At 50.3% G+C, this 27,862-nt stretch overlaps 2 protein-coding genes across 2 annotated transcripts in view; both read right to left on the bottom strand.

Annotated features, from left to right (window-relative positions):
• The window catches only part of MRPL24 (mitochondrial ribosomal protein L24), a 291,126-nt gene that overhangs the window by 185,366 nt on the left and 77,898 nt on the right, over positions 1-27,862 (bottom strand). The window lies entirely within an intron of this gene.
• Positions 7,149-27,862, bottom strand: part of PEA15 (proliferation and apoptosis adaptor protein 15) — a 54,252-nt gene continuing 33,538 nt past the window's right edge. Inside the window, exons 2-4 of the mRNA XM_081841470.1 lie at positions 13,368-13,541; positions 9,629-9,784; positions 7,149-8,494 (exon numbers count right to left, since the gene is read on the bottom strand). Coding sequence (XP_081697596.1) covers positions 8,430-8,494; positions 9,629-9,784; positions 13,368-13,539 — 393 coding nt within the window. The 5' untranslated portion in view covers positions 13,540-13,541 and the 3' untranslated portion in view covers positions 7,149-8,429. The remainder of the gene's footprint in view (positions 8,495-9,628; positions 9,785-13,367; positions 13,542-27,862) is intronic.

Below are 27,862 nucleotides of genomic sequence, written 5' to 3'. Positions count from 1 at the left end.
CATAGGGACACGGGTGGCACTGTGGGTTAAACCACAGAGCCTAGGACTTGCCAGTCAGAAGGTCGGTGGTTCAAATCCCCGCAATGGGACCTGTTGCTCAGTCCCTGCTCCTGCCAACCTAGCAGTTCGAAAGCACGTCAAAGTGCAAGTAGATAAATAGGTCCTGCTCCGGTGGGAAGGTAAACGGCGTTTCTGTGCGCTGCTCTGGTTCGCCAAAAGCTGCTTACTCCTGCTGGCCACATGACCCGAAAGCTGTACACCGGCTCCCTCGGCCAGTAAAGCAAGATGAGCGCCCCAACCCCAGAGTCAGCCTCGGCTGGACCTAACGGTCAGGGGTCCCTTTACCTTTACCTATCCCATAGGGGCAGCACAGAGTTTGAATAGTGGGGGAGGACTCAGTAGCCGTGCCCACCCCCTCCCTACCAAATAAGAGCCAGTGACTTCACTTTGGGGGTCAAACAGACTAGCCCCTCATTTTAAATGTATTTTAATACAGTGGTGCCCCACAAGACGAACGCCTCGCAAGACGGAAAACCCGCTAGACGAAAGGGTTTTCCGTTTTGGAGGCGCTTCGCAAAACGAATTTCCCTATGGGCTTGCAAGACGAAAATGTCTTGCGAGTTCCTGCGGGGGTTCTTTCCCTCCCCCCCCCCTTTTCCTAAGCCCTATGCCGCTTATCAGCTGATCCGCTAAAAGCCGCTAAACCGCTAATAGCGCTAATCCGCTAAGCTGTCAATGGGTTTGCTTCGCAAGACGAAAAAACCGCTATACGAAGAGCCTCACGGAACGGATTAATTTCGTCTTGCGAGGCACCACTGTATTGTGTTGGAAGCTGCCCAGAGTGGCTGGGGAAACCCAGCCAGATGGGCGGGGTATAAATAAATAATAATTATTATATTATTATTCCTAAAGAGAGCCTCGGACCAGCTTTTTTGGGAGTGAAAGAGTGAGTGCTTTGCTTTGTCAGAGCAAGTTGCCTTGAACGCTTTGGCTGTGTCCAGAGATCAGCTTCGTTCCCACGACAAATTAATGCCCAAACAGTAAAGGTGAAGGAAGGAGTGTGTCCCTCGTGGCCTCAAGCAAATTATAGACTCGCAGAGCTGGAAGGGGCCCTCCCACGGTCATCTAGTCCAACCCACTGCAATGCAACAATCACAGCTGAAGCTTCCCTGGCAGGCAGCCATCCAACAGATGCAGCCCTCAAACCCCCCCCCCAAAAAAGTTATCTTTACAGATGGTGAGGTGGCCCTTTTGGTTGTGAGAACGGCTCTTCCTACACACAAACATCCCCCTCCTAGGGCCTGCCAGCTACCTGGCATTGTCTTCCTCCTCTTCCAGTTTGAGTATGGGGGGCGGGGAGCTTAGCTTACTTGCACCAAACACCCAGGAACTGGGGGGGGGGGGCCTTCCGTGCTGCAAGGGGCTCCTCAGGAGGAACAATCACTCCCCTTGTCTCCCTCTCCTCCTGCTTAACTGAGAGGGGAGAAGGTGGTTTTTTTTAAAAGAAAACACAGTCATCACGTACACAATACCTTTGACTTTTATTTCCATGATTAGCACAATGACTCTCATTACATTTTGGAGAGAAAATTTGAGGGTGGGGATCAGGGGAGAGTAATCAAAGCAGGAGCTTTTATTTCCTTTACTCTAAAAAAAAACAAAACAAAAACTCTTAAAAAATTAACTTTGCAGTTATTACAAGTTTTGATTAAAGAAACATTTCCCTTTTTAAAAAAAAAAGTTGTGGAGAACATCGCCACTTACAGGAGAAGGTAAGAATAAACAGTGCAAGTCAGCAATCCACTTTGGGGGACAGGGCACCAATTTGGGCACAGCTCAGGAGCTTGGGGTGGTGGGGGCTGTGGAGACCCCTGACCCCTCGTGTTGGAGAGTGGGTGGGTGGGCTGCAGGCAGCCGAATCCAGACCCCCCCCATCAATACAGGACTTGGGCTCTCCTTGAGAGCTACTCCCTTTTTAACTTCCTTTCTGCTGGGCAGAAAGACTGCCATCCATCACTTCCACTCGACCGTGAAAAGACACTCGCTTCAGTGGTTTTTCTGAATCTGGACAACGGCCCCAATCCAGTGCAGTGGAAGTGAACCCTGCATTCCCCCCCCACCATTTCATTGGGAACACTTAACCCACAACACTCTGGCGGCATTTATTTAGCACCCCTGGCTCACTTCCTTGTCATTGGCCGTCCTGGGAGTACTGGCTTTCCCCAATTTTTTTAACGTACATTTTTCATTTATTGAAGCTGGCAGTGTTTAGCCTAGGCATAGGCAAACTCTGGCCCTCCAGATGTTTGGCACTACAATTCCCATCATCCCTGGCCGCTGGTCCTGTTAGCTAGGGATGATGGGAATTGTAGTCCCTAATATCTGGAGGGCTGGAGTTTGCCTGGAACAGATTTTTTTTCTCGCCAGTGTGGCTACAGTGATGGAGGGTGGAGTTGCCACGGGGAAGGGAACAGGCTATCTGGCTGTGGATGAGGAAGACTGGCAAAGGAAAGGAAAAGCTGTTCATTTGCAGAGCGTAGTGGGAGAGACCCCAATGGCCATCTCGACTAGCCCCCTGCAGTGCAGGAATCGGGCGAGGAATCCCTGGCAGATGGCCATCCAGCCTCTCTTTAAAAACCTTCAAGGAAGGAATCCATAGCATGGTGTAAACAAGGCTCAGGGGCATCTCAGCCCACGAGTAAAATACCCCAACCTGCCCCCCCCCAACAGCCAAGTTCATTTACTTGCAGGGGTGGTGGTAAATATATTCCATAGACCCCCTTGATTTGAGTGAACACAAGAGAGGCCTGTTTTTTATCCCGACTTTACACAGAATACTGCCTTTTTCAATAAATCCTCACAACAACCCTTCGAGATAGTCCTTATCCCTCCGCCGTGTATTTTTGGCTTAGCCAAATTGTATGCAAACAAAACACCCCATCGGCTATACTGAAGTTATGCTTATTTATCGTTTTGTTCAAAGAAACACTTCTTTAATCAAAAATTGTGTTGAGTTAGAAACTAATACTTTGTTACAGTTCCTGTTTCATAGAATCATAGAGTTGGAAGAGACCACAAGGGCCATCGAGTCCAACCCTGTTTGCTGTGGTTTTGTTTTTTTGTTTTGGTCCACTTGACAAAAAAAAAAAAAAAGAGAGAGAGAGAATAAGTTAACACTAAACACTCAATATTATATTTAATATACATATATTTATAATATATATGTACACACAGTTAGCACGGTCTGAGCGTCGGGGGTCAGGGACAGCTGGGGAGGGAGGAAGTAGAGAGAGCTGGCGGAGAGGCAGGATTGGGGCCTGGCTGTTTCCTTCCCCTGTTCTGGCTCCTGGAGCTTCTGTCTTGCTGCAGCGGACTACAATTCATGCACCTGAACTTAATACGGAGGGCGGGTTTGTACTATTCAAAGAAAATAAAAACCCTGGCCATGTCCCGGAATTTTAAATCTGAGACACCAGAGATGGCACACTGGTTGGACTGATAACATTCAGTCTGCGTGGAGGCTGCCTCCTTGTACTCATCTTGGAGGTGAGAAAGTGTTGTGGTGGGGCTAATTTAACAGTACAGTCATACCTCAGGTTACACCATTTCGGGTTGCGCACTGCGCTGAACCCAGAAGTACCGGAACGGGTTCCTTCCGGGTTTCGGCGCATGCAGAGAAGTGCTAAATCGCTCTTTGCACATGTGGAAGAAGTGCCAAACCGCACGTGCACAGAAGTGCGGATCGCAAACACTGCGGGTTGTGAACGTGCCTCCTGCACGGATCACGTTCACAACCCGAGCGTCCACTGTATGTGCAAAGTTGCTTTTGCGTGTATGTGTGTTTATATATGTGGCTTGTGGGAAGAGGTTCTTTTAAACAGTGCAGGGCTTTGCTCATTGGTGGCTCAGCAGCAGAGCACATGCCTGGCTTTGCAGAAGGCCCCAGATTCTGTCCCCAGCATTGTCTCCAGTAGGGCTGGGAATTTCCCCTGCCTGAAATCCTGGAGACCCAGGGTGTGTGTGTGTGTGTGTGTGTAGCGCAGCCACAGCTGGAGGGCCACACAGGTGTGCGTCTGTCTCTACACCCCTAGCCCTGACCTAGCAGAGAGCCTCCCTCTCTCTGGCAATGTCACTGGCCTTGCAAAATATTTGAGGCATTTTTGTCCAGAGACCAAGCAAGGGCTGCCCTTTAAGAGCTGTGAAGGACTTGGCCATGCCAAGGGAGGTGGGCATTTAGCCCCTAAGCAAAAAAAAAAAAAGTGTTTTCTGCATCCTGTGATTCTGAGCTGCCTCCTAATCAGCCCCCTTTGTTCTTCGCTTTGTTTTGAGCTGTTTGTTCGCTTTTTAATTCCAGCCTCACCCCCCCCCCAACCACCACCCTGTTTCTTTTTTGACACTATTTTTACCCGCTGCCAATTTGCTAATTTGCAATGACATCACCACCACCAACTGTTCAGCTGTAAACATCAGAAGTGTGTGTCTGTGGGGTGTGGGTACCTAAGGCCAGCTGAACCAGAGACCACCCTTCTGCCGAGGTTTTGGCTTTGAGAAGGCAGAGGCTTCCCGGGGCTGATTTTTGTTACTGTAGGACCTTGGAAGGAGTCAGGGGGAGAGAAAGAAGGCAAAGGCGGCAGTAGCAGCCCCTTCCCCTCCTGCGCAATTTTTGCACCTCCAACAGCATTTGCTGAAGTGCTTCTACACGTCTTCACACAAAGGCTTCTCTTAGGAGGGCACCAAGCAAGTGCAAGCAGCCCAGATCCTTCCACAGTGTCCCTGACCCCCTTAGCTGAGAGCAAACACTCCTCTCTGCTACTCCTCCTCATAGCTTTTCCGCAGGACCCCAGACTCTATATATATCTTGATTTGAAATGTGGTTGACCTCTGCAAGAGCAAGGAGGCTGAGAAGCCCCTTCCACAGTCATGGAATTGCTGAATCAGAAGCAACATCTAGTCCAAGCCCCCCCATCTAAATCACAACGAAGGCATCCAGGACAGATGGCCCTCTGCTTAAAAACCTCTGGCGAAGGACAGTCCACATGCTCTGGCCCATTCCTCTAGGCTTGGCTCAATCCAGAAGCATAACAAGCCCAGTGCTGAGAGCCCGGCTGAGTTTGCCATATGCCCTTGGAGTTGTGTCCAGATGTGCACGGCCAACCTTGCGAGAAGGTGCTTTGTGGTGCATCTTGGAGGCGAGGCCCCACCATGCCAAACTGAAGGCGGCAGGCAGGGGGGTGCAGAGTGGTTGTAGGGATGGCAGCCTGCCTCTCTCGAACGGGGGCCATTGCCGGTCTCTCTCCTGCCGCTGACCCCTTGCCTTGCTCCAGAGGAGCCCTCCCCACCCCACCTCGCTCCCCCTTTCCGCCAGCTCTCTGGACTTCTGAACAGTCATTGCACACCAACACGCACCGAGGGAGTTTTGTGCCAGGAATGCATCTGGTTGGGCAGGAACGACCCACTGCGGCCGAGATCCTGACCCAGGGAATTGGAGGGGGGGAGAGATTGAAGGCAAGGCTCAGGCTGTGTGTGGTGGGTAGAGAGGCAGCGGGATTGCCAGGGGGGTGGGGAAGGGGAGACCTAAACAAGATGCCTTGTAAGAAACACAGACCTAGCCCACCTGTTGATACGTAACACAAAAGAACACAACACTACCTGCAAGGGGGAAGGGCAGAAGCAGGTGGGCTCACTTGAAGGTGGGGGGGGGGGAGGGAGAAAAGAGGAGGAAATACCACCTGGCCAACAAAACCAGGATGCACAGCGCAGTTTTTCAGCGTTAATTAAATAATATATATATATATATATTTCCTTTTGCAGTCTGATGCAAGTTCCACTGTTTGGGTGGGTCTCTTTTTTAAAAAAACAACAACTGAGAAGCGTTTTCCTCCCCCCACCCCAGAACAGGTGCAGTTAGTTTAATGGCAATATATGTGCAATGGAAGCTGCAGCAGAGAGACGAACGCAGCAGCCAGGATCACAGCTTTGGGCGCCCAGAAACAGTCACGTGTCCCCCCCTTCCCTTCCTCCTCCTCCTCCTCCTCTACACTCCCAGCAGCCATGTGAGGCAGGGAGACTGTCTTAATCTGGCTCCATCTGGAAACAAACTGTGTGGAGAGACAGAGAGAAACAGACAAATCCCACTTGCCTCCTTGCTGGATGTGGATTACTGTTTCCCCCCATTTGTTCCTTAAACATTTTAGCCTGCTTACACACACACACACACACACAGACACACACACACGGCAGCTGCTCGGCACCCAAGGGGGCTGCATGTGCTGCAGGGGGAGGCAACACGTATTTCTCTGTAAGCAGAAATGTGGCCCCTCAGGACTTCCCTGATTTACTTAAGACACGGGTGTCTCGATGATCGTATGCAGGGATGCAGGATGAGTGCATGCAAGCAGTGTCACCGGCTCTCTTGGGTCTGGGCAGGTGGGGAGGCTGCTGGTAGCCTTGGTTGCTGCAGAGGTGCCCCTGTTGCAACCAGGGAGCATCAAGAGGCCTGCCCTCCATATCAGTCTGTCTCCTGGGCAGGTGGAGGGCCAACAGGCAGGCAGGCAATTCCACAGGGAAAGCCTCAAGGGTCCCACCATCCCCATGGGGAAGAGGAGACCTCCAGGCCCCCACCCAACCTACCAGTCCCCCCCCCCCATCTATGACAATGCAGCCACTGAGCAGAACACCAAGGCGGTCCATGAACTGAGTAGAAATCACGGCAAAGAAAAAGACGCGGCGATTAAGGGTTGACCCCCTGTGGAAATGGCCCTCCGCTCAAGGCGAGCCAGCAGGCAGAGGGGGGGGGGTGGACTGAATTGGGGCAGAAGTGGCACCAAGTCAGCCCCCTGAGGAAGGAGGAGGAGGAGGAGGAGGAAGGGGTCAATGTCTCTGGCGACAAGGGAGGAAGAGGCACCCACGGAGCAAGTTGAAGGAGAGGTGGCGGCAGCGGCACAACCAACACCGAGGAAAGGCACAAAGTCAAGGGGGGGCAGGCAAGGAGGCTGGGGGTGGGCTGGTGTGTGTGTCCCCCCCCCCAGCTTGCCTCCTGATGAAAGGCCTGCTCTCCCACCCCAGGGTTAGCACAGACTGGCAGGGAAGGAGCAGACCCCCGAATTGAACCCGGCTCTCTCCACACAAACTTTTGTTCTCTCTCTCTCTCTCAAGCTGTATCCCCCCCCAACTCCTGTCTTCTGCTTGTCCCCCACCCTGCTCAGCAGGTACTTAGCACCCCTGCCCTGGGACTCCAGCACCCTAACCCTCCGCCTCAGAGATAACACCCTGGGAGAAAATTAAAATGCCCTCCCTCCACAGCTCGCCTCTGCAACCAGCTGTTCCCCCCCAAAAAGCCTTTTAGGATGTCTGGCTCAGCCGAAATAAGTCTTGGCAGTTTGCGTGGCTGAAGGGGAGTGTGGCTGCCGCGGCCTGAGATGTGCAAATCTCCAGTGCGCCGCTCGTTCTGTGTGTGCATTGAGCCGGGATGTCAGCAAAATCTTAGACTGCAGTGCTTGGCTGACTTTGGAGGGGTCAAGAGTGGTAGCGAGGCCTCACGGGTGACTGGCAGGGTGTATAGCCGGGGTGACAATTCTGGAGGGGGGAGCTGCAGGGCCTGGTTCTGTGGCCCTAGGGGCCCCCCCAGCACATCTAAGAAACTAGGGGGCCCCTCAGGCTTTCCCACTGCAGCCCCACAAGCAAAGCTGCTAGGACTTCTTCCTAACGCTTCTCCATCTCATTCCCTTCCCCTCCTTGCTTGCTGAACTTGCCCCTCGTTGCCCAGTCCTTTCTAACACCCCCCCCCCAAAAAAAAATCTCTCCCCTGCAAACTGATGCCTCAATGCCAGCTCCTGGCGCTGGTTCTGCACTGGGGGGCTCCCAGTGGCTTCTTAAAACCAAAACACCCACCCACCCACCTGATCCCATCTCCCCCTATCCAACTTCCTTTGTCCATCCTCACCTCTTCCTTAACAACAACAAGGACAACAACAACAACAACAGGCCAAGGCTCTTGATTTTGTTGGGATGTTAAACTTGGGGGGGGGTCTGCCCCTTCCCGGTGGGTGGGTGCGTGGAAGGGAGGGGGTGGCAATTGGGGAGAGGTGGGTGCCATGTTTGCATAGCAAGTCCTGCAGCCCCCTGGCCGCCCCCCCACCCGTCCCAGCAGCCCTCCTGAGGGTTCATCCACACCAGTCAGTGGCAAGGGGGGGGGGATATGTATGTGGGGAGGAGGGGTTGGGGAGGGGGTTGGAATTAAGACTCCATTAGTGGCCAAGGCTGCTCCCCACCCCAGTCCCACAAGACAGGCGGACAGTCACAGAGAAAGGGCAGGATGTAGCCAGAAGGGGCAGCTGGAACTGTCAGGGCACAGTGGAGCAGAGGGGTGGGTTGGTAGGGGGGGGTCATCCTCCTCCCAGCTGCTCCCTTCCTCCCCCCTCCCCCCCACTTTAAGCTTTTTTGGGTGGCGGAGCCAGTTTGATTATCTCTTCTTCAGAGGGCTGCCGGATGATGTCTGTGGGGAGAAAAAGAAGGGAGACAACATGAGAACAACATAGGAGTCACCTGGTGGGATCGTCTTATCCTTAAAGAGTTCTGAGTTGGTGGCCAGAAATACATCTTGTGGCAGAGAGTTCCACAAGCTTGTGAGGACCTGTGTGAAGAAACTGCGGCCTGAATCTACTACCCAGTCTAATTTCTATGATTAGGACTTGAAGGTCTCCAAGTGATATTTAACAGATTGAAAACCTAAATGCAGTCCCTATAAAGACGGAACCAGTAGAGAGCTTAGGGTCCGAGGGGCCCCACATGCAGCCCTCTTTGGGGGCCCCCCTGTTTGTTCACTTAAATACACGTGACTATTAACAGCATGGCTTATCTTTTTTACTATGATTAAACTCAGTGTTTCAAAGGTATCCTCTCAGCTAACGATGTATACTAGCAACTGGGAGCCACTCAGCCTCGCAGAACACTATTTCTGGGCTGCCTATAAATCTGCCTCAGAACGGAGCAGAGCAAACCCAAATTATTGCTTCCCCTCCCATCCTCTTCCTGAAAACAATGCAACAAGATAGAAAGCTGTACTGCTGGCATCCTGAGTTATGAAAGGGACAGTTGCACGACCTGCTTTTGCCTAGCTGCCCATCTTCAACCTCAGAGTAGAAAAACTACGCCCTGGAAAGGTTTCCCGCACAACCAACCATTTATCTCCCCCACGGCTGCATCTTGCCCCTTGTGAGCCAGGGAGGTTTGGGAATGGAGTTGTTGGTGGACTCTGGACAAAACAGTCCTCTGTCCACCCCGCATCGCCCTTGGGTGGACGTGGGGCATATCCCTGCTCTTCAGGCTGGAGATCTGAAGCTAGGTTTCTCCAGCTGTTCAAAGTGGGTCTGGAAAAGGGAGGGGAGACCAGGTTCTCTTCTCAAGGTCGGATGAGAAAGGTGAGTCTTCCTACTTCCCCAAAACCAGCCTGCTGAGCCTCTTGAGCAGCTGCATCCCGCTGAGAGAGGCTGAGAGAAAGATGGGCAACCAACCAGCCCCAGCCCCAGGGTCTCCATGCAGGAACGGGGTGAGGTGAGAGCCAGGGGCAGCTGCAGGGGGGTTGGGGGTGGCTGAGGGCATGTGGGTGCTGAGCAGGGAGGCCCCCGACCTTTGTATTTCTTGGCACTGGGGATACGGGTCAGCTTTGTGTCCACTTCATCCTCCTCAGAGATTTTCAGCACTTGGGTGCGGTACTCTACAACCATGGTGAGCAAGTCAGGGCGGCGGGAGATCTCAAAGATGTGCTCGATGTAGGAGAGGTTGTCTGCATAGGAATAATAATAATAATATAATAATTTATTATTTACACCCCACCCATCTGGCTGAGTTTCCCCAGCCACTCTGGGCGGCTCCCAATCAAGTGTTAAAAACAATACAGCATTAAATATTAAAAACTTCCCTAAACAGGGCCGCCTTCCAATGTCTTTTAAAGATAAGATAGCTGCTTATTTCCTTGACATCTGATAGGAGGGCGTTCCACAGGGAGGGTGCCACCACTGAGAAGGCCCTCTGCCTGGTTCCCTGTAACCTCACTTCTTGCAGGGAGGGTACCGCCAGAAGGCCCTCGACGCTGGACCTCAGTGTCCAGGTAGAACGATGGAGGTGGAGACGCTCCTTCAGGTATCCTGGGCCTTTGAGGCTGTTTAGGGCTTTCAAGGTCAGCACCAACACTTTGAATTGTGCTCGGAAACATACTGGGAGCCAGTGTAGGTCTTTCAAGACCGGTGTTACATGGTCCCGGCAGCCACTCCCAGTCCCCAGTCTAGCTGCTGCATTCTGGATTAATTGCAGTTTGTGGGTCACCTTCAAAGGTAGCCCCAAGTAGAGCGCATTGCAGTAGTCCAAGCAGGAATAAGCACAGGGAAGGAGGTCAGCTGTGGGGAAACAGGAAGGGAGTGGCAAGCGCCCTGCCTGTTGAATCTGCCGAACTGCGCCAGCCTTGCCCCGCTTGCAAAGATGAAAGGGCTTGGTTTGCCCTGCCTCCTCTTGCATCCCTCCAGGATTTCAATGCAGACGATCAGCGCAGGGACTTTTTTCTTTCTCCTTCTCCCCCCCCCGCCCCCCCGGCCGCCCCCACTTAGGACGGCACCATGTCAAAAGCAGCCCACTGCTTCATGCTAATCGTCACCTGAATCCCACACCTGTTCCATTCTCTACGTGTGAATTTAACTTGACTCTTTGTGTCTGTAACATACCAACTCTCTGTGTGTGTGTGTGTGTGTGTGTGTGTGTGTTGGTGCCGCTTTCCTGAAGGTGTGACTGACGACTGCGAACCTCTCTGGAGGCATGGGGCTGTCTTGCGTGGGCACAGCATGGCAGTGTGAGTCTGTTCACGATGTTGCTGGTGCGTGGGCAGAGAGACCAGTGCAGAGGTGGATGTGTGTGCATAGGAGAGAGGAAAGCAACCAACCAACAGCAGGTTGCATTGCCCTGAGAAAACAACTTTGTTTTTTTTTAAAAGCACAAAATGACATCACCCAACTCCACAGCACCATCTGTAGCCTTCCTCCACAAGAGCAACTCAGGCTAGGGCTCAGCCGTGTGTGTGTGTGTGTGTGTGTGTGTGTGTGTGTGTGTGTGTGTTGGGGGTGTCTCAGCTCAAGGACCTGGAAGGCTGAAGTGGGCAGGATGGGTGCAGGGTGGGGAGACCAGCAACTCTGCACAAGAGCAGAAGAGAGCTGGGATGCAGGTCTGGTTGTGAAGAGCATCTAATGTGCTAGGGCGATATTTAGATATATTTGGATATTTCTCCTCCTGTGCCCAGAGCAGCTCCTGCTCCTGTTTGTCATCATACTATTTTTGTTGAATGCTGAGGACACAACTTTTTCCCTGGCCTTTGACACCTGAGATGTGCATTTTTAGGGCTCACCCTATTTTTGTGTGATTTCATTCCTCACAGTTACAGTGGTACCTCGGGTTACAAACACCTTAGGTTACAAACACTTTGGGTTACAAACACTTTGGGTTTCAGATTCTGCTAACCTGGAAGTAGTATCTCGGGTTAAGAACTTTACCGCAGGATGAGAACAGAAATCACGCGATGGCGGCAGTGGGAGGCCCCATTAGTTAAAGTGGTGCTTTAGGTTAAGAACGGTTTCAGGTTAAGAACGGACCTCCGGAACAAATTACGGTAAGTTCGTAACCAGGTAAAACCATAAGATCTAAAACTGTTTTTTATGTTGTTATAAGTAGTTGTATTCTCTGTGGATTTGTCCAATCCTATATTTATGGCATCCAAGTTGGTGGCCACCCTTCTTGCTGCAGCAGTGAATTCCCTTGTTTAACTATGTGCTGTGCGAAAGACTCTCTTTTATCCTGAATATTCCAATTTCCAGCTTCATCCATGAGTTCTAGGGTCATGAGAGGGTGTTTCCCCCCCTTGTTGGCGAGTGCTGTGTCTCTCTGTGTGTGACACCTGGCACAATCTCTCCTAGAGCTGTTCATTCCTACAGCCCCATACGCACACCTCCCAAACATGCACCTATTTTTGCGATGGGTGCCCCACAGTTGCACTGAGCCCCCTGAAAGAGGTGGTGATTTGGGCTCCCAGTTCTGTCGCACAACCCATTTGCAAGGACACGGCATCCACACCTTCTCCCTGCACTCATACCCTGTCAAATGGTGCCGGGCGACAGGTATTCATCTCCCTGCCCCAGCCTCCCTCCTGGGGACAGAACAGAAGTGATTGCCGAAGTGCTTTGTTGGTCTGGAAGTGTCAAGCCCTTGGATGAGATCTGAACCCTGAGCGGACCTGCCTGGCCGGTGCCTGTCTGCTGAGTCACTGGTTCTCCCGGGAGCCCAGCCGTCCGTTCCTCTTGCCTGGAGCTGTCACAGCCAGGCAGGCAGGCGGGCGGCTGCTCCTCCCCTCTCCCCAACCCTCCTGGAACCTCAAGCCTGCCAGCTCTGAGTCACTCAACTTAATTCTGCTGCTCTTGCCTTCCTTCCTTTGGAAGAAAAGCAGGGTGAAAGCGGCAGTGAGAGAGGGCTGAGCCGCTTATTGATATGTAGGCCTGCCTAGGGGCACAGATTCTTCTCTCCCGACCCTCTTCTCTGTGTTTATTTTAATCCCACAGATTCAGATACAGTGGTACCTCTGGATGAGAACGGGATCTGTTCCGGAGCCCCGTTCGCATCCTGAAGCAAATGCAACCCGCGTCTGCACGTGCACAGGTCGCAATTCACTACTTCAGCACACGCGCGTGACGTCATTTTGAGCATCTGCACATGTGCAAGTGGCGAAACCCAGAAGTAATGCTCTCTGTTACTTCTGGGTCACCGCAGAGCGCAACCTGAAAATGCTCAGCCTGAAGCTACTTCAACCCGAGGTATGACTGTATAGGCTAGGTGTAGCCGGGGACGCCAACTTGCCCCCCCATTGAGAGGGCCACATGATTCGTCCCGTGATGCCACCCAGGATGCGTGAGACATGCAGAGGGTGATCTTTGGCCTCACTCATCCCAGGCTCGTCTTGGGTTCCCAGGCAGAGACTGGGGCCAGCAAAGGCAAAGATCACATTCCAGCACCCCAGCACCCCACCTTTAGCTCCTAGGCCCCCATCCTGAGTGATAGGCTGGTGCAGAAGGGGCCTGGGGCTGAGCACACTCTCTTCCTCCCCTGCTCCTCCTCATCTCCTTCTCCTAAGAGCAGCAGAAGAGCCTGCTGGATCGGGCCCAGAGCCCATCTAGTCCAGCATCCAACCAGATGCCCCAATGGGAAGTCCACAAGCAGGATTCGAACACGAGAGCCCTCTCCCTTCTCCAGTTTCCAGCAACTGGCCTTCAGGAGCATTGTTGCCTCTTTCCGTGGGGCAGAGCAGAGCCATCCCAAAGGCCAGTGGTCCTGCTCACCTTTGTCCAGTTTCTTGTGCTTTTCCAGGAAGCTGAACCAGTCCTTGCTGGTGGTGATCTCCTCGTTCTTCTCGCTGGGGATGTCCTCCTTGCAGGCTGACTTCAGCTGGTCCAGGTCTTCGTTGGTGATGTTCTCAGCCAGCTCCTCCAGAAGGCTGCTGTATTCTGCCATCTCTGCAAGGGGTGAGGAAGGGGGAACAGGGCGAGTTATAGGAAGGGGTAGGCAAGACATCACACCTGCAGGATCTGTCCACTAGGACCCTGATATCTACCAGCTGGAGCTGGGTGCAAATCACACACACATTGAATGAAAGGACCCTGAGCCTAGGAGTTGGTTTGGACTGCCAAAGTGAAAAGAGCTTGCAACCCTTCGGCGTTAAAAAATAAATTTAAAATCCACTCATGGTTACCCAGCTTTTCTTCAGTTTTGCAGCATTTGGGGAGGGAGGTCAGAGGTCAACTGGGAGTCAGAAACCCTTGCTGACTTTGTGCAAATCACCCAGAGACCCACCAGCAGATCCCTATTTACCTTCTGCACATCCCTGAGTTAAAGATCCAGATGCAGCTGTTTATTATTACTGTTATTTCATTTAGATCCCATCTTTCCTCCAAGAAGCTGGAGGTGGCATACATGGTTCTCCCCTTTCCTATTTCAACCTCACAACAATCCTGTGAGGTAGTGAGCTTTGTTACGGAGTGGGGATTTGAACCCTGATCCTTCTCTGGTCCCTAGTCCAAAATTTGAGGGCCCTGGAATGGCCAGTGATGAATTCCTGTGCTCCACCTTGGAATCTGGCTTTCTGTCATCAAATACTGTGTTTTTGTTCTTCTTTCCTAGCGTTCCTGGAAACCAGGTATGGTTCTTCTTTGTTCTACTTTGTGTGGCAATTGTTGCAGCTGGCTTAGCATGTTCTTAACTGACCTTCCTTTGCTAGGGAGGTGGTTTGTTAGCAGCCTCAAGGATTATGCTTTCTCCGTTGGGAGATAGCTGGCAATCACCCCCTTCCAAGTTTGGGGGAGAAAGGACCTACAAGTGCACAGACCCCAAGCTCAAAGGAGAGAGGGCAGCTGCATGGGTGGGTGAAGAAACAGGAAATTGGAACAGGCAAGATGCATGACCCTGGAGTGGGGTGGGGGGGGAGAGTTGGAAGCATCTTGGAGTGGGTGAGGTTCAGGGGTCTCTGCCCTGTATGGGAATGCCTGACGTTTGCCTCCCATTCAACATTATGCTTCTGCATTTGTAAATAAATCAAGCACAGTGGTCCCTTGGTTCTCAAACTTAATCCGTTCCGGAAGTCCGTTCCAAAACTAAAGCGTTCCAAAACCAGGGTCACTTTCCCATAGAAAGTAATGCAAAATGGATTAATCCATTCCAGACTTTTAAAAACAACCCCTAACACAGCAATTTAACATGAATTTTACTATCGAACGAGGCCCTTGATCCATAAAATGAAAGCAATAAACAATGTACTGCAGTTACACAATCAATCAATCAATCAGTAGCTGAACTGGGTTTCACATAGTCACAAAAACAAACAAAATGAGCGGCAAAACCAAAAACACAAAATAAATAGCGAAACCAGACAGACTTCAGTGTAACACTCAAAACTGAAGTGTGGCACTCAAATCGGAAGCGTAACACTCAAAACGGAGCACGTTTGGCTTCCGAAAAAGGTTTGCAAACTGGAACACTGACTTCTGGATTTGCAGTGTTTGGGTTCCAAGCTGCTTGAGTCCCAAGGTACCAGTGTATTGCAGAATGCTGAGGACACACCATGCACATTGCAGAGCTCATGTGAAGTATGCGGCTCCCCACCCAAAGAATCCTGGGAACTGGGGCTTGCAAGGAGGCTCTGAAGTGTACCTCTACAAGAATCTGTACACTAGTTTGACAGGTGTTGTTGTAGGATGTTCCTGATAGGGATGACACTATGTACTGGATCCTCAGAAACCTTTTGCCTCCTCTCCGGGGTGGGGAAGGGTGGAGAGTCATCCATCCCTTCTCCAAACTGACCCTGCCTGGAATTGGTGAATTTTACTTTCTCTGATAAAATTCCTCCTCCTCTTTAGCCTTTCTAAGGGACCGTCCACACTTCCCCTTATTCCGTGCCTCGAAAGCACAGGGCCAAGACGTTTTCCATTTGTCACAGGCCCCAACAATTTCTCCTGGAAAACCCACTAAGGTAAAGGTAAAGGAACCCCTGACCATTAGGTCCAGTCGTGAACGACTCTGGGGTTGCGGCGCTCATCTCGCTTTATTGGCCAAGGGAGCCGGCATACAGCTTCAGGGTCATGTGGCCAGCATGACTAAGCCACTTCTGGCAAACCAGAGCAGCGCACGGAAACGCCGTTTACCTTCCCGCTGGAGCGGTACCTATTTATCTACTTGCACTTGCTTTTGAACTGCTAGGTTGGCAGGAGCAGGGACTGAGCAAAGGGAGCTCACCCTGTTATGGGGATTCAAACCCCCGACCTTTTGATCAGCAAGTCCTAGGCTCAGTGGTTTAACCCACAGCGCCACCTGCGTCCTATTTAGTGCTAAATCGGAGCAAGCATCAATCAGGAGAAAACCCAATCAATGTTTGCTTCAATTCAGCTGTAAGGGGTGGGTTTTCCCTGTGGAAAGCAGCAGGGCAAACAAAAATCTAGATGAGCCCTAAGTGTTTGCTGAGGTCAGTTTAAAGTTGGCGGGCAACCCAAGAGAATCTCCAGCGCACAGTCTTTCCCTCTGGCTGTTTCTCACCCGAAGGAAACCAAACTCAGGTTGTTCTGCCCTGGAACATCTCTCCCCCTCTCTCCGTTGCTGCTCAGTCGAGTGTAGAGCACACAACAAATATCATTAAACTGATGCTGATCCTCCCAGTGGAACTATTTGGTCAGGCAGAATACCGGCTGCCTGTTTTTTTGTTTTTGTTTCAGATTGATTTGCTGCTGATCTGTGAAGCTGCAGCCATTCTGAAAAGTCCTGCCATTTATGAGGCGTCCTGATGCAAGCATGTACTTTTCAGTGTGGTGCGGAAGAGAGACTCCCGTTCTGGAACGGTGGTTTATGGGAGACTGGAATGTGCAACCACCAGGCCCCATAATCAACACCCACACCCTGCATGCATGTGCTCTTGGTTCTCTGTTACAGGTAAAACAAGAACATCTGCTTTCCTTTGACAAACACTGGAAAGAACTGGGAGAGTTTCTAAGATAACAGAACCAAATAGCTCCCCACTCCCCACAAACTCACAACCTGAAGACAATTCATAAAAACAGCACAAACGTTTTTTCAACAGGGTTTTGTTATGGACTGCGATTTAGGCTGGCCCAAGACATTTTTTTTCCTGCTGGAGGCAAAGGTTTCAGCAGCTAACTAGACTGACCACTGCCTCTTGCTTCAACATTTATGACCGGACAGCACTCTCCTCACTGCACCTCAGAGGGCGAAAGGCTGGCTCTGGGGGCACAAGCAACTCTATTTGCCAACACACCACTGCTTTCCATCAACATCTGCCGCCAGAGGCAGCCACCTCACTCAACCTCCTAATTGAAGGGCTGGCTCTGCTGCCTGCTTTTCTTTTAAAAAAGGACAGCCCTTGGCATGCGTTGTAATTTTATTCTTTGCTCCAACCACAGCACAGAGCTTTGGGAGGCTTGCTGGGACATCAAGGCCTTGGACTTTGCCCTCCTAGCTAGAGAAAAGCACTTCTGCATCTGTATGAAAGACCAAATACCTCTCCCCCTCCCTCTTTGGAGCTTGTTTGCATAGATGGCTTGGTAATGGAGATTAGTGTGTGTGTGTTTTCTCCTCATTTAAAAAATGAGGGCAATGGAAAATATAATTCCCAGACAGAGACATCACCCAGCTTTGCAGGGCTTTCTAGAATCCCTGACAGTTCAGGGACAATGGGCAATTTGGCCTTGGATTTGGAGAGAGGGGCTCATCTGTGGATAATGAGAACTTATTTCGAAAAGAGGAGGGGGCCGGGAGGTATTATTGCAGCAACAGCTGGGTCTCTGCTAGGGATCTCCAGCCACGGGCCTCAGGGTGGAAGGAACTGTGGGGGGAGCAGGGAGAGGGAGCGAAAGAAACTGCTACCCTTCAAATAACTTTAGTGCCACAAATGTCGAGCATCTCAACAGGTACCGTGAAGTGTTTACTAGCTGCATTCAAATAGGAGAACTCTGTGGTCCATCCAAGCATCACCTCTCCCTGCCCTGACTCATTAGCATATGCATTCCTAATTTCATCAGTGCTTCCTGCCTCTGCTCCCCCCCCCCCCCAAAAAAACCAACACACCCAAAGAGTGCTCACGAATTCTGAAGGGAAAACTAAACCACTCTGCCCAAACCTGATTCTGATTTGGGAGCCTTCGACAGAAACCAGAGGAGTAGTCTGGGACAAGCTGAATGGTCCAGGAGTCAAAGGTCAGCTGGATGAACTGCAGGGGGGAAGTTACAGGTAGGTAGCCATGTTGGTCTGCCGTAGTCAAAACACAATAAAAAATTTCCTTCCAGTAGCACCTTAGAGACCAATTAAGTTTGTCCATGGTATGAGCTTTCGTGTGCATGCACACTTCTTCAGATACACTCTCTCTCTATATAAGGGTCTGGTGACTTCGGTTTCAGTGCATCTGAGGAACTTCGCTGGTCTCTAAGGTGCTACTGGAAGGATTTTTTTTTATTTTGTAGGGTGGAATTTACAGTCGTACCTTGGAAGTCGAACAGAATCTGTTCTGGAAGTCCGTTAGACTTCCAAAGCGTTCGAAAACCAAAGCGCAGTTTCTGACAGCCAATCAGAACTAGTTTTCAAACTGGAACACTCATTTCTGGCTTTGCGGCATTTGGGAGCCAAAATATTCAAGAACTCATCTGTTTGAAAACCAAGTTACTACTGTAAATGGTTTTGGTTCCTCCACTCACCACCATGAGAGAAGAAAACATAGATTTTTTAGCATTCAGGACTGTCATTACTATTTCCAGCAGGTTTTGCTTGTTCTCTCTCTCTCTCTGGGTGTTGTAACGTTGCTGGTACAGGAGGAACTAATTGATTTGTTACTCTATACAGGACAAATGAGAAGAATGGATTGGAACCACACCTTCCACTCCCCCAGCCTACCCCCCTGCCGCCTCAGTCCAGTTTGTTGTTTGCTATCTCATTGCTGTTGCTTGTTAATTCTGCTCAAATCCAGTGATTAATTATCCAGGGATTTGGGAAATACGGCAGCTGGATTTCCAGACAGTGTTTGTCAGATTAAGGCAGAAGCTCTCAATCCACCGACCTCAATGCTCGTTCTGGTTATTAACTAACATTTGAGGGTGTTTTTTTAAAAAATAAAAATAAAAATAAATGCCGCCATGACTTAAGATAGAGAAGCTTTTGTTCAGCAGGTGGGAGAAGATCTGGAGTGGTAAGGAAAGTGGATTATCACGCCTAAAGGGCCTTGCTTCAGAACGCATATCACCTTGTAGGGAACAAATTTAGTTACACAATCTCTGGCACCTCTCTGGAGAGCCACGTTCTTACACAACAAAGGAATAAAGCCATGTTATATGTGATCATCTCCTAAAACTTCATCACTGTCATAACTCCTGTGTACGGTGAAAATACAGGGTGGCATTATTGCACCCTTAGGAAAAGCACAATTCATGTGCGGGCATGTACACAAACCCCTACGCAAAAGCACACATTCTTTGTCCCCAAGCATTCACACAAATTAATCCTTCCCTTCCAGCCTGACAGAGCTATGGCCCCCTGGTCTACTGAGGGACAATTGCCCCACACTTTTCAATGGGTGACCCAAATCTACAGCCAATTGCATGGGATTTGTTGGCTGGCTGGCAAGCCTCAAATCTCAAGTATTTCCACGGCGGCACAACATGCACCATCAATCTCCTGCATCTTCAGAGCCCTTCCCGACTGGAACATGCTCATTAATTAATTCTCTGCTGTGCAATTAAACCCGTGCCCTGGGCACAGCTAATCATTCCAACACACACAAAACCACAAACAAATTTTATTCCTTTTTTGTTTTGTTTTGTTTTGCAGAGTGCCACCCCCTAGTTAGTGTTGCCCTCAAGGGGCACATTCTGTACTCAGTTCTATAACACCCTGTTGAGAACGTAAGCACCTAAGAAGAGCCTGGCTGCTGAATCAAACCAAGGGAAGTGGGGAATCTAGTCCAGCACGCTGTTCTTACTTGGTCAACCAGATACATATGGGGAGCAGGAGAAGAGCGCCCTGCCTCTCTTTCAAATCAGAACCAGTGAAGGCGGTGAAGGTCCTGTGTGAGTGCCTGGAGGCGGTTGGAGGATGGATGGCGGCTAACAGATTGAGGTTGAATCCTGACAAGACAGAAGTACTGTTCTTGGGGGACAGGAGGTGGGCGGCTAGACCTGAATGGGGTAACTGTGCCCCTGAAGGACCAGGTGCGCAGCCTGGGAGTCATTCTGGACTCACAGCTGTCCACGGAGGCGCAGGTCAATTCTGTGTCCAGGGCAGCTGTCTACCAGCTCCGTCTGGTACGCAGGATGAGACCCTCCCTGCCCGCAGACTGTCTTGCAGAGTGGTGCATGCTCTGGTTATCTCCCGCTTGGACTACTGCAATGCGCTCTATGTGGGGCTCCCTTTGAAGGTGACCCGGAAACTACAACTAATCCAAAATGCGGCAGCTAGACTGGTGACTGGGAGCGGCCGCCGAGACCACATAACACCGGTCTTGAAAGACCCACACTGGCTCCCAGTACGTTTCTGAGTGCAATTCAAAGTGTTGGTGCTGACCTTGAAAGCCCTAATCGGCCTCAGCCCAGTATACCTGAAGGAGTGTCTCCACCCCCATCGTTCTGCCTGGACACTGAGGTCCAGATCCGAGGGCCTTCTGGCGGTTCCCTCCCTGTGAGAAGCCAAGTTACAGGGAACCAGGAAGAGGGCCTTCTCGGTAGTGACACCCACCCTGTGGAACGCCCTCCCACCACATGTCAAAGAGAAAAATAACTACCAAACTTTTAGAAGACATCTGAAGGCAGCCCTGTATAGGGAAGCTTTTAATGTTTAATAGGTTATTGTATTTTAGTGTTCTGTTGGAAGCCGACCAGAGTGGCTGGAGAAACCCAGCCAGATGGGCGGGGCATAAATATATTATTATTATTATTATTATTATTATTACTATTATTAACAAAAGCCATCTCTCCATTAGTCCTTCCCAGAGGCAGCCCCCCATCTCCCCAACTCTTCTCAAGGATGTGAGCTATGTGTCTTCAGCATCACTCCAGCACACATGTGCCTACAAACAGCAGCCCAGGAAGCAGAGAGAGACCATTAAATTGGTACCATGCCTGTGAATACTTTCTTTATCCTGAGCAAACCGTTTTGTATGACTGGCTTTTTGGATTGATGAAGCGTGTAGCGAAACCTGTAATATATCTGGAGGTCTCTTTTTGCCCACTTGCGCTATTCTCACCAGGGTGGTGGTTTTGATTGGCCTTCCCGTGACTGATCCATGTACACAGCTTTGTGTTTCCAACTCAAGACCCACTGAAGAACATCTCATCCAGTTCAATCTTCGAAAAACAGCTTTGAAAAACTTTTTCATATTCTCCAGTGTGCTACCCTTGCTGTTGTGGCGGCACGGGGTTGCTGTTCTGTGGTTGGACTTACGCTACTTGTTGAACGGTTCATTTATCCAGTCTGTATAACGTTTACTGCACATGTAACTTGTTAAGATAGAGTTGCACATTTATCCACTCCATGTTTACAGTATCTCCAGGCTTTGTCTTGCACATGGCACCTTAGTATGTTTGTTGTTTGAATGGTCACAAGTCTATCTCTATTATAGCTATTATTCTAGTAAATTTGGTTTTATACTTATAAGCCAGTTTGTGGTGTTGTTGTTTGGTTGTACTATTATTACTGTCATCACATTTGATACTTACTGGTTTGAAGTCACCATTGTTTCAAATTGCAGCTTGCCTTAAGCACCTTGGCAGAAAAAACCACAGGTAAATACAGTGAGCAAATGAATGAATGAGAAGCAACAGTCTGGGCAGGAGCAGGAGAAGTGGGTTGAGACTGGAGTGGGTTGCAAAGGAACCACAGGAAACTTACTTTATGCTCTCGGTTGTTCCTTTGTGGCCACTTCTGTTCCTGCTGTGCCTGAGACATCACAAATGGCAGTGGTTTGTGGGGAACAGTCTCACAGGCCAAATTGGGACCTGGGCTGCTGTGCTGTTGTTGAGTCCTTTAGTCGTGTCCGCCTCTTCGTGACCCCCTGGACCAGAGCACGCCTGGCACTCCTGTCTTCCACTGCCTCCCGCAGTTTGGTCAAACTCAGGCTGGTGTCTTCGAGAACACTGTCCCACCATCTCGTCCTCTGTCATCCCCTTCTCCTTGTGCCCTCCATCTTTCCCAACATCAGGGTCTTTTCTAGGGAGTCTTCTCTTCTCCTGAGGTGGCCAAAGTCTTGGAGCCTCAGCTTCAGGATCTGTCCTTCCAGTGAGCACTCAGGGCAGATTTCCTTCAGAATGGAGAGGTTGGATCTTCTTGCAGTCCATGGGACTCTCAAGAGTCTCCTCCAGCACCACAATTCAAAAGCATCCATTCTTTGGTGATCAGCCTTCTTGATGGTCCAGCTAAATGAACCCTAAACTCTGTGCCTGTGTTTCTCCTGTGAGTTCTCCTCCTGCTATCACCACTTGATGTTGGACAGCTTTGGGGACCCTGGCAGGCCCATCAACACTGATAACAACACATAATCCCTGCACACATTCCGGACCTATGGGCCAGAGGTCTGTCATAAATCAGCCTTCTGGGCACAAGGGATTTACAGGCAAAATGTCTGCCGCCTCCATTGATTAGAGCAGCCTTTGCCAGTCCAGATGTCGTTGGACTTACAGCTCCACGGATCAGCCCCTGTCAGCACAGTTTACTCCTGTCCCTCAGCCCACTGGTCTGTTGTTCCTTCCCCACAGGAAGCTGCCTTCTACTGAGAGTCAGTCCACTGGGATCCATCTAGCTCAGCACAGGCTCTCCAGTTTCTGGGGAGGGGGCTTCCCCAGTCCTACCCTGGGGACTGAACCTGGGGTCTTCTGCATGCAAGGCAGGTTCTCTGCCACTGAATTACAGCCCTTCCTCCCCCTCCCCTTGGGGAAGGACCACGGCTCAGACAAAGGGCATCTGCCTCGGATGCTGAACGCACCACCAGGCTGGGCTGGGAGAGAACCCTGCCTGGAACCCTGGAGAGATGCTGCCAGCCAGGGTGGGCAATATCGAATAAGCCATCACCATGATGGCACTGGCCGCTGCCACCACCACATGGTTCCCTTCTTGCTCTCCACTCAGTCTGAGTTCAAAGTGTGCGCAGGGCCAGTCCACTCCCACTGGTCTTCCCTTGGGGGTGAATTTCGTTCTTCTGTCCTGTGGGCCTACCAAAGCCAGCATCACCCGCTCTTGAGTGTGTGTGTGTGTGTTTGTGTGTTGTTGTTTTAATAATAAAAAAATCAGAGACAGAGCTTTTCATGGCAGGGAGGAATATGGCCACAAACCCCTAACCACTTTCTGTTCATCTGGTCACTGGGGGGGGGGGCACCACAGGGCAGGAGAAGGCGGCGAAAAGATGGACCATCATTCTACCCCATTGGTAGGCAACCTAAGGCCCGGGGGCCGGATGTGGCCCAATCACCTTCTCAATCCGGCCCACGGATGGTCGGGAATCAGCGTGTTTTTACATGAGTAGAATGTGTGCTTTTGTTTAAAATGCATCTCTGGGTTATTTGTGGGGCATAGGAATTTGTTCATTCCACCCCCCTTCAAAATATAGTCCAGTCCCCCACAAGGTCTGAGGGACAGTGGACCGGCCCCCTGCTGAAAAAGTTTGCTGACCCCTGTCCTACCCTCTGAACTCCTGTTGTTTCTCTCTCTCTCTCTCTCTCTCTCTCTCTCTCTCTCTCTCTCTCTCTCTCTCTCTCACACACACACACACACACACACACACACACACAAACGCCTGTCCTGTTTTGGGATTCTTGTCGTCTTCCCTTAGGAAGAGGAAATTCCGGCTGTTCGTTTGAAGCAAAAAAAACCTTCCCAGATGGCTGCCCCTTCCTGAAACAATGAATGGCTGATAGAAAAGGGGAGAGATCCTGGCTCCAGCCGGTTCAGATGGTCCTTCCACTCCCCCCATCACTCCAAGCTATTTATTTACGCCCTCCCCTGCTGTGGTGTGGGGCCTCTCGTTTCTCTGCCTGCCTGCCTGCCCCACTTTTTCCCCTTTCCAAGGGCTGGGGTGGCATGCATATTCCCTCCCTTGCTTATTCACGCCTTTTCCTCTGGCTCCCCCACCTTTCTTCTTCACCCCCCCCTTCTCTCTCTCTTTCTGTGCCAGGGGCATTCAGCAACCCTTCAAGAGTAACAAACTGCCCACACTGGGCCTGCTGCCCATTTCCCAGGCCCGCTGGGTGGCATGAAGAAAGGAGGAAGCAAGCAGGGGATAATGGCAGGGAGGCCCGGGGGCTACCAACTTGCCAATAAACAAATTGGTTGCAGACAGCTCCTGTGCCTGGAAGGGGCTGTTGGAAGCAGCAGATGAATCTTTCTAATGGCATGGGCAGAAAAAAACAACACTGGTTTAAGAGCATGGGGGGGGGGAGAGCCAGTTTAAAAAAAAAAAGTTTATAGGAACACAGGACTGCTTCGGAAGTTGGTTGTCAGAGGTGCATACAGGAGCCAGGCCCTGGGACCAGTAGGGCTTCGCAGGACTGGGGCCTTCCTAAGTTTGTTCTGGAGAGGCAAGGTGCGGCCGCACAGGTGAGGCCACTTGGTAACTCACAGCACCTGGTGGCAAGAGCCAGGAAGGGATATAAGGTCAGCATTTCCCTTCAGTTCTTTGCCACAGCAACACGTTTCCTGCCTTGCGTCCTGACCCTTGGACCCATGGCTTCTGGACTCCCGGCTCTCTGACCCTCGGACTCTTGGCTTCCTGGCTTCTGGACTCCCATTTCTGCTCCCACCCTGCCATCTTGCCCCCGGTCCCAATGTCCCCTGCCGGGACTTCGCCCATGAACCGGACTGTGACATTGGTGGAGTCAACATCACTGGAGGTTTCAAATGGCGGTTGGAGGGCCACCTGTCAGGTATTCTTAGGCTGTCATTTCTGCACTGCAGGGAGTTGGTTGGACCAGGTGACCCTCAGAAACACAGAATCATGGAGTTGGAAGGGACCTCTGGTGGCCATCTAGTCCAGCCCCCTGCAATGCAGGAATCTCAACTGAAGCATCCATGACAGACGGCCAGCCAACCTCTGCTTAAAAACCTCCAAGGAAGGAGAGCCCGTTCTCTCGTGGGAGTCCATTCCACTGTCAGAAAGTTTAGTCAGGACCTCCTTTCTTGTAACTCGAATCCATTGGTTTGAGTCCTACCCACCTGAGCTAGAGCCTGGCTGCTGGATCAGGCCAAAGGGTGCCCCCCCCCATTGTAATCCAGCATCCTGTCTCCACAGTAGTCAGCCAGATAGATGCCAGGGAGCAAGCCCACAAGCAAGACCTGAGCACAACAGCCGTGATTCCCAGTGGCTGGTATGCAGAGGCATGTACTACATGCCACAGTGCAGGAAGAGCATAGCCGTTGACCTGAGGCATGCTTATTTCCTAGGGAAGGTGGAGTCTGGGGGAATGTGCAGCTTTGCCACTGAGTTTCTTTTTTTAAAAAATAATATTTATTCCAATTTTAAAGATTACAAAAAGAAAACACTAAATTAAGCAAGAAAAAACAAAACAATGCATCACATGAATACAGACAAGCAGAACCCCCCCCCCAGAAAAATATAAACAATTAAGAAAAAAGGAAAAAAGAAAAAGAAAAAAACAAGTCAAACCTTCCCATAACTTAATTTCATTTGCTTGTTTCCTTGACCTCCTCACACCTCCCTTTTTTGTATTCTAGTTCAATTAGGTATTTCAGCAAATCCTTTCCATCTTTGTTTTTATCCTACTGAGTTTCTGCCATCTCTAGCAATGCAGATTCTCCATCTCTGCGCATTCTCTCACCTCCTCATGCACACAACTAAATCTTACAGGACTGTTAACAGAAGCAGCGCCTTCGCATAGCAAACCCCAGTGAGCTCCAGTGGGGTGAGCTGGAGAGGGAGGAGACCACAGTCCAAAAGACAGCTGGGGCTCATCATGCACACTTGGCATAACCTACCTCACAGGGTTGTTGTGAGGATAAAAGGGGAGGCCATGAATATCACCCTGAGCAAATTTGAAGGTGGGTTAGGTTGTTTTCCTTTTTTTAAGTAATAAACTATTGGGTGATGTTCCTAGAGGCCCCTGCTGTATTTGATGCTCTGATCCAGAGAGGAAATCCTGTTGCTGTTGTTTATTTAGGCCTGGTATTTTTTAAAGCCGCCTCTCTGCCCTGAGGCACCCAAAGTGACACCATGATGATTAAAATTCAGCACAGCCCCATCGTGCAAATGTTCATGTGCATGCTGGATTTGTACTTAATACTGAGATGCAGCCTCCAAATCTCCACGTTCAGCTCTTAGGATTCTTGTTGACATAATTTGCTAGTCTATGTGGAGTGCTGGGGGATTTGTGGCCTAGATTTGTCAGGAACAGGGGCAGGGGGAGAGAGATTTGTGGAATTGTGGGTGGAAAAATAATTCTAGGTCATCTGAGGACTTACGAGACCCCAAACCCACTTTTAAATCCCGACTTGCAACATTAAAATTATTTCAGTGTGTGCATCCGTCTTTCTCTTTTTCTCCCTCTCTCTCTATCGCACGGGTGCCTAACCTGTGGCCCTCCAGATGTTGCTGGACCAGTTCCCACCATCCCTGGCTACCAGGACTGAGGGGAGCTGGACTCCCCTAACATCTGGAGGCTCCAGGTTAGCCACACCTGGTCTCAGGTGACCAGGCCCGGAGGAAGGGAAGACTCTTCCAATTCTGTGAGCAATGGGGGAACTTTCAGCACACATCATGTGCCACATCAGGAAGAGATGAAAAGTTGCATCCAATGAAATCAACGCTAACAGTGAATTAGACTGGAGTGGCGTCAAGCGTTTCCATATAATTCAGCACCATGTTCTCATGGTGAGGGGAGAGACTCCATCAGGCAAGGCCTCCTTCAACCTGCCTTGCTCCACCCTCTAGTCTCTGCTTCTCAATTTTTATTGTATTTTATGTACTGTGGCATGACGTTGTTTTATTGATTATAGTTTAGAAATTATTTATTGTAACTGTTGAGTGGATTTCTGTTTAACTTTTATATGTTGATATTATTATTTTATGTTGTTGTTGTTGAGTCGTTTAGTCATGTCCACCTCTTCGTGAGCCCCTGGACCAGAGCCCGCCAGGCCCTCCTGTCTTCCACTTCCTCCCTCATGCTGGTAGCTTCGAGAACACCGTCCAACCGTCTCGTCCTCTGTCACCCCCTTCTCCTTGTGCCCTCCATCTTTCCCAACATCAGGGTCTTTTCCAGGGAGTCTTCTCTTCTCATGAGGTGGCCATGAGCCTCAGCTTCAGGATCTGTCCTTCCAGTGAGCACTCAGGGCTGATTTCCTTCAGAATGGAGAGGTCTGATCTTCTTGCAGTCCGTGGGACTCTCAAGAGTCTCCTCCAGCACCAGAATTCAAAAGCATCCATTCTTCAGCGATCTTCCTTCTTTATGGTCCAGCTCTCACTTCCATGCATCACTACTGGGAAAACCAGAGCTTTAACTATACGGACCTTTCTCGGCAAGGTGATGTCTCTGCTTTTTAAGATGCTGTCTAGGTTTGCCATCGCCTTTCTCCCAAGGAGCAGGCGTCTTTTAATTTCGTGACTGCTGTCACCATCTGCAGTGATCATGGAGCCCAAGAAAGTAAAATCTCTCACTGCCTCCATTTCTTCCCTTCTATTTGCCAGGAGGTGATGGGACCATATTATTTTATACTACTCTAATAATTGTTGGATGTTACTTTTTGATGTAGGTTGCTTATTTTAAAGTTTTGTTTTATTTTCACATTTTTGTATTGCATTAGATTGCTAGATCTTCAGCTTGTAAACCGCCTTGAGTATTGTAAGATAGAAAGATGGTATACAATTTTTTTAAAAAATGATGATATGAAAAAAGCCCACCACAAGATGTCAAATGGCTCTCACATGCTTGAGTTGCAGGTTCCTCTGAACATGGAGTTGCCGTGATTAATAGACCCCTTTGCCTCTCAATGAAATTGTAGCATCCCCTTTTAAAAGAAGCTTAAGAAAATGAAAATGGTGGTGGCATTGCCCCTAGTGCAGCCCAATGCAGGTCCTATCACAATGCTTTTGCTTGTCCCAGACACCCAGACAATGCTCTAGATCAGAGCTTTCCAAACTTCTCATGTTGGTGACACACTTTTTAGACATGCACCATTTCGTGAGACCAGTAATTCAGTTTTACTAGCAAACCGGAGGTCAAACTAACCCCTTATAAGAGCATTTGGGCGACACACCTACGCACTGCAGGAGTGGAGGAAGTCATGAAGGGCAAAG

The sequence above is a fragment of the Podarcis erhardii genome (genome assembly GCF_964252035.2).
Source record: "Podarcis erhardii genome assembly, chromosome: 15".
NCBI lineage: Eukaryota > Metazoa > Chordata > Lepidosauria > Squamata > Lacertidae > Podarcis > Podarcis erhardii.
Note: the sequence above shows the minus strand (reverse complement) of the source record. Positions and strands in the feature narration are given on the sequence as shown.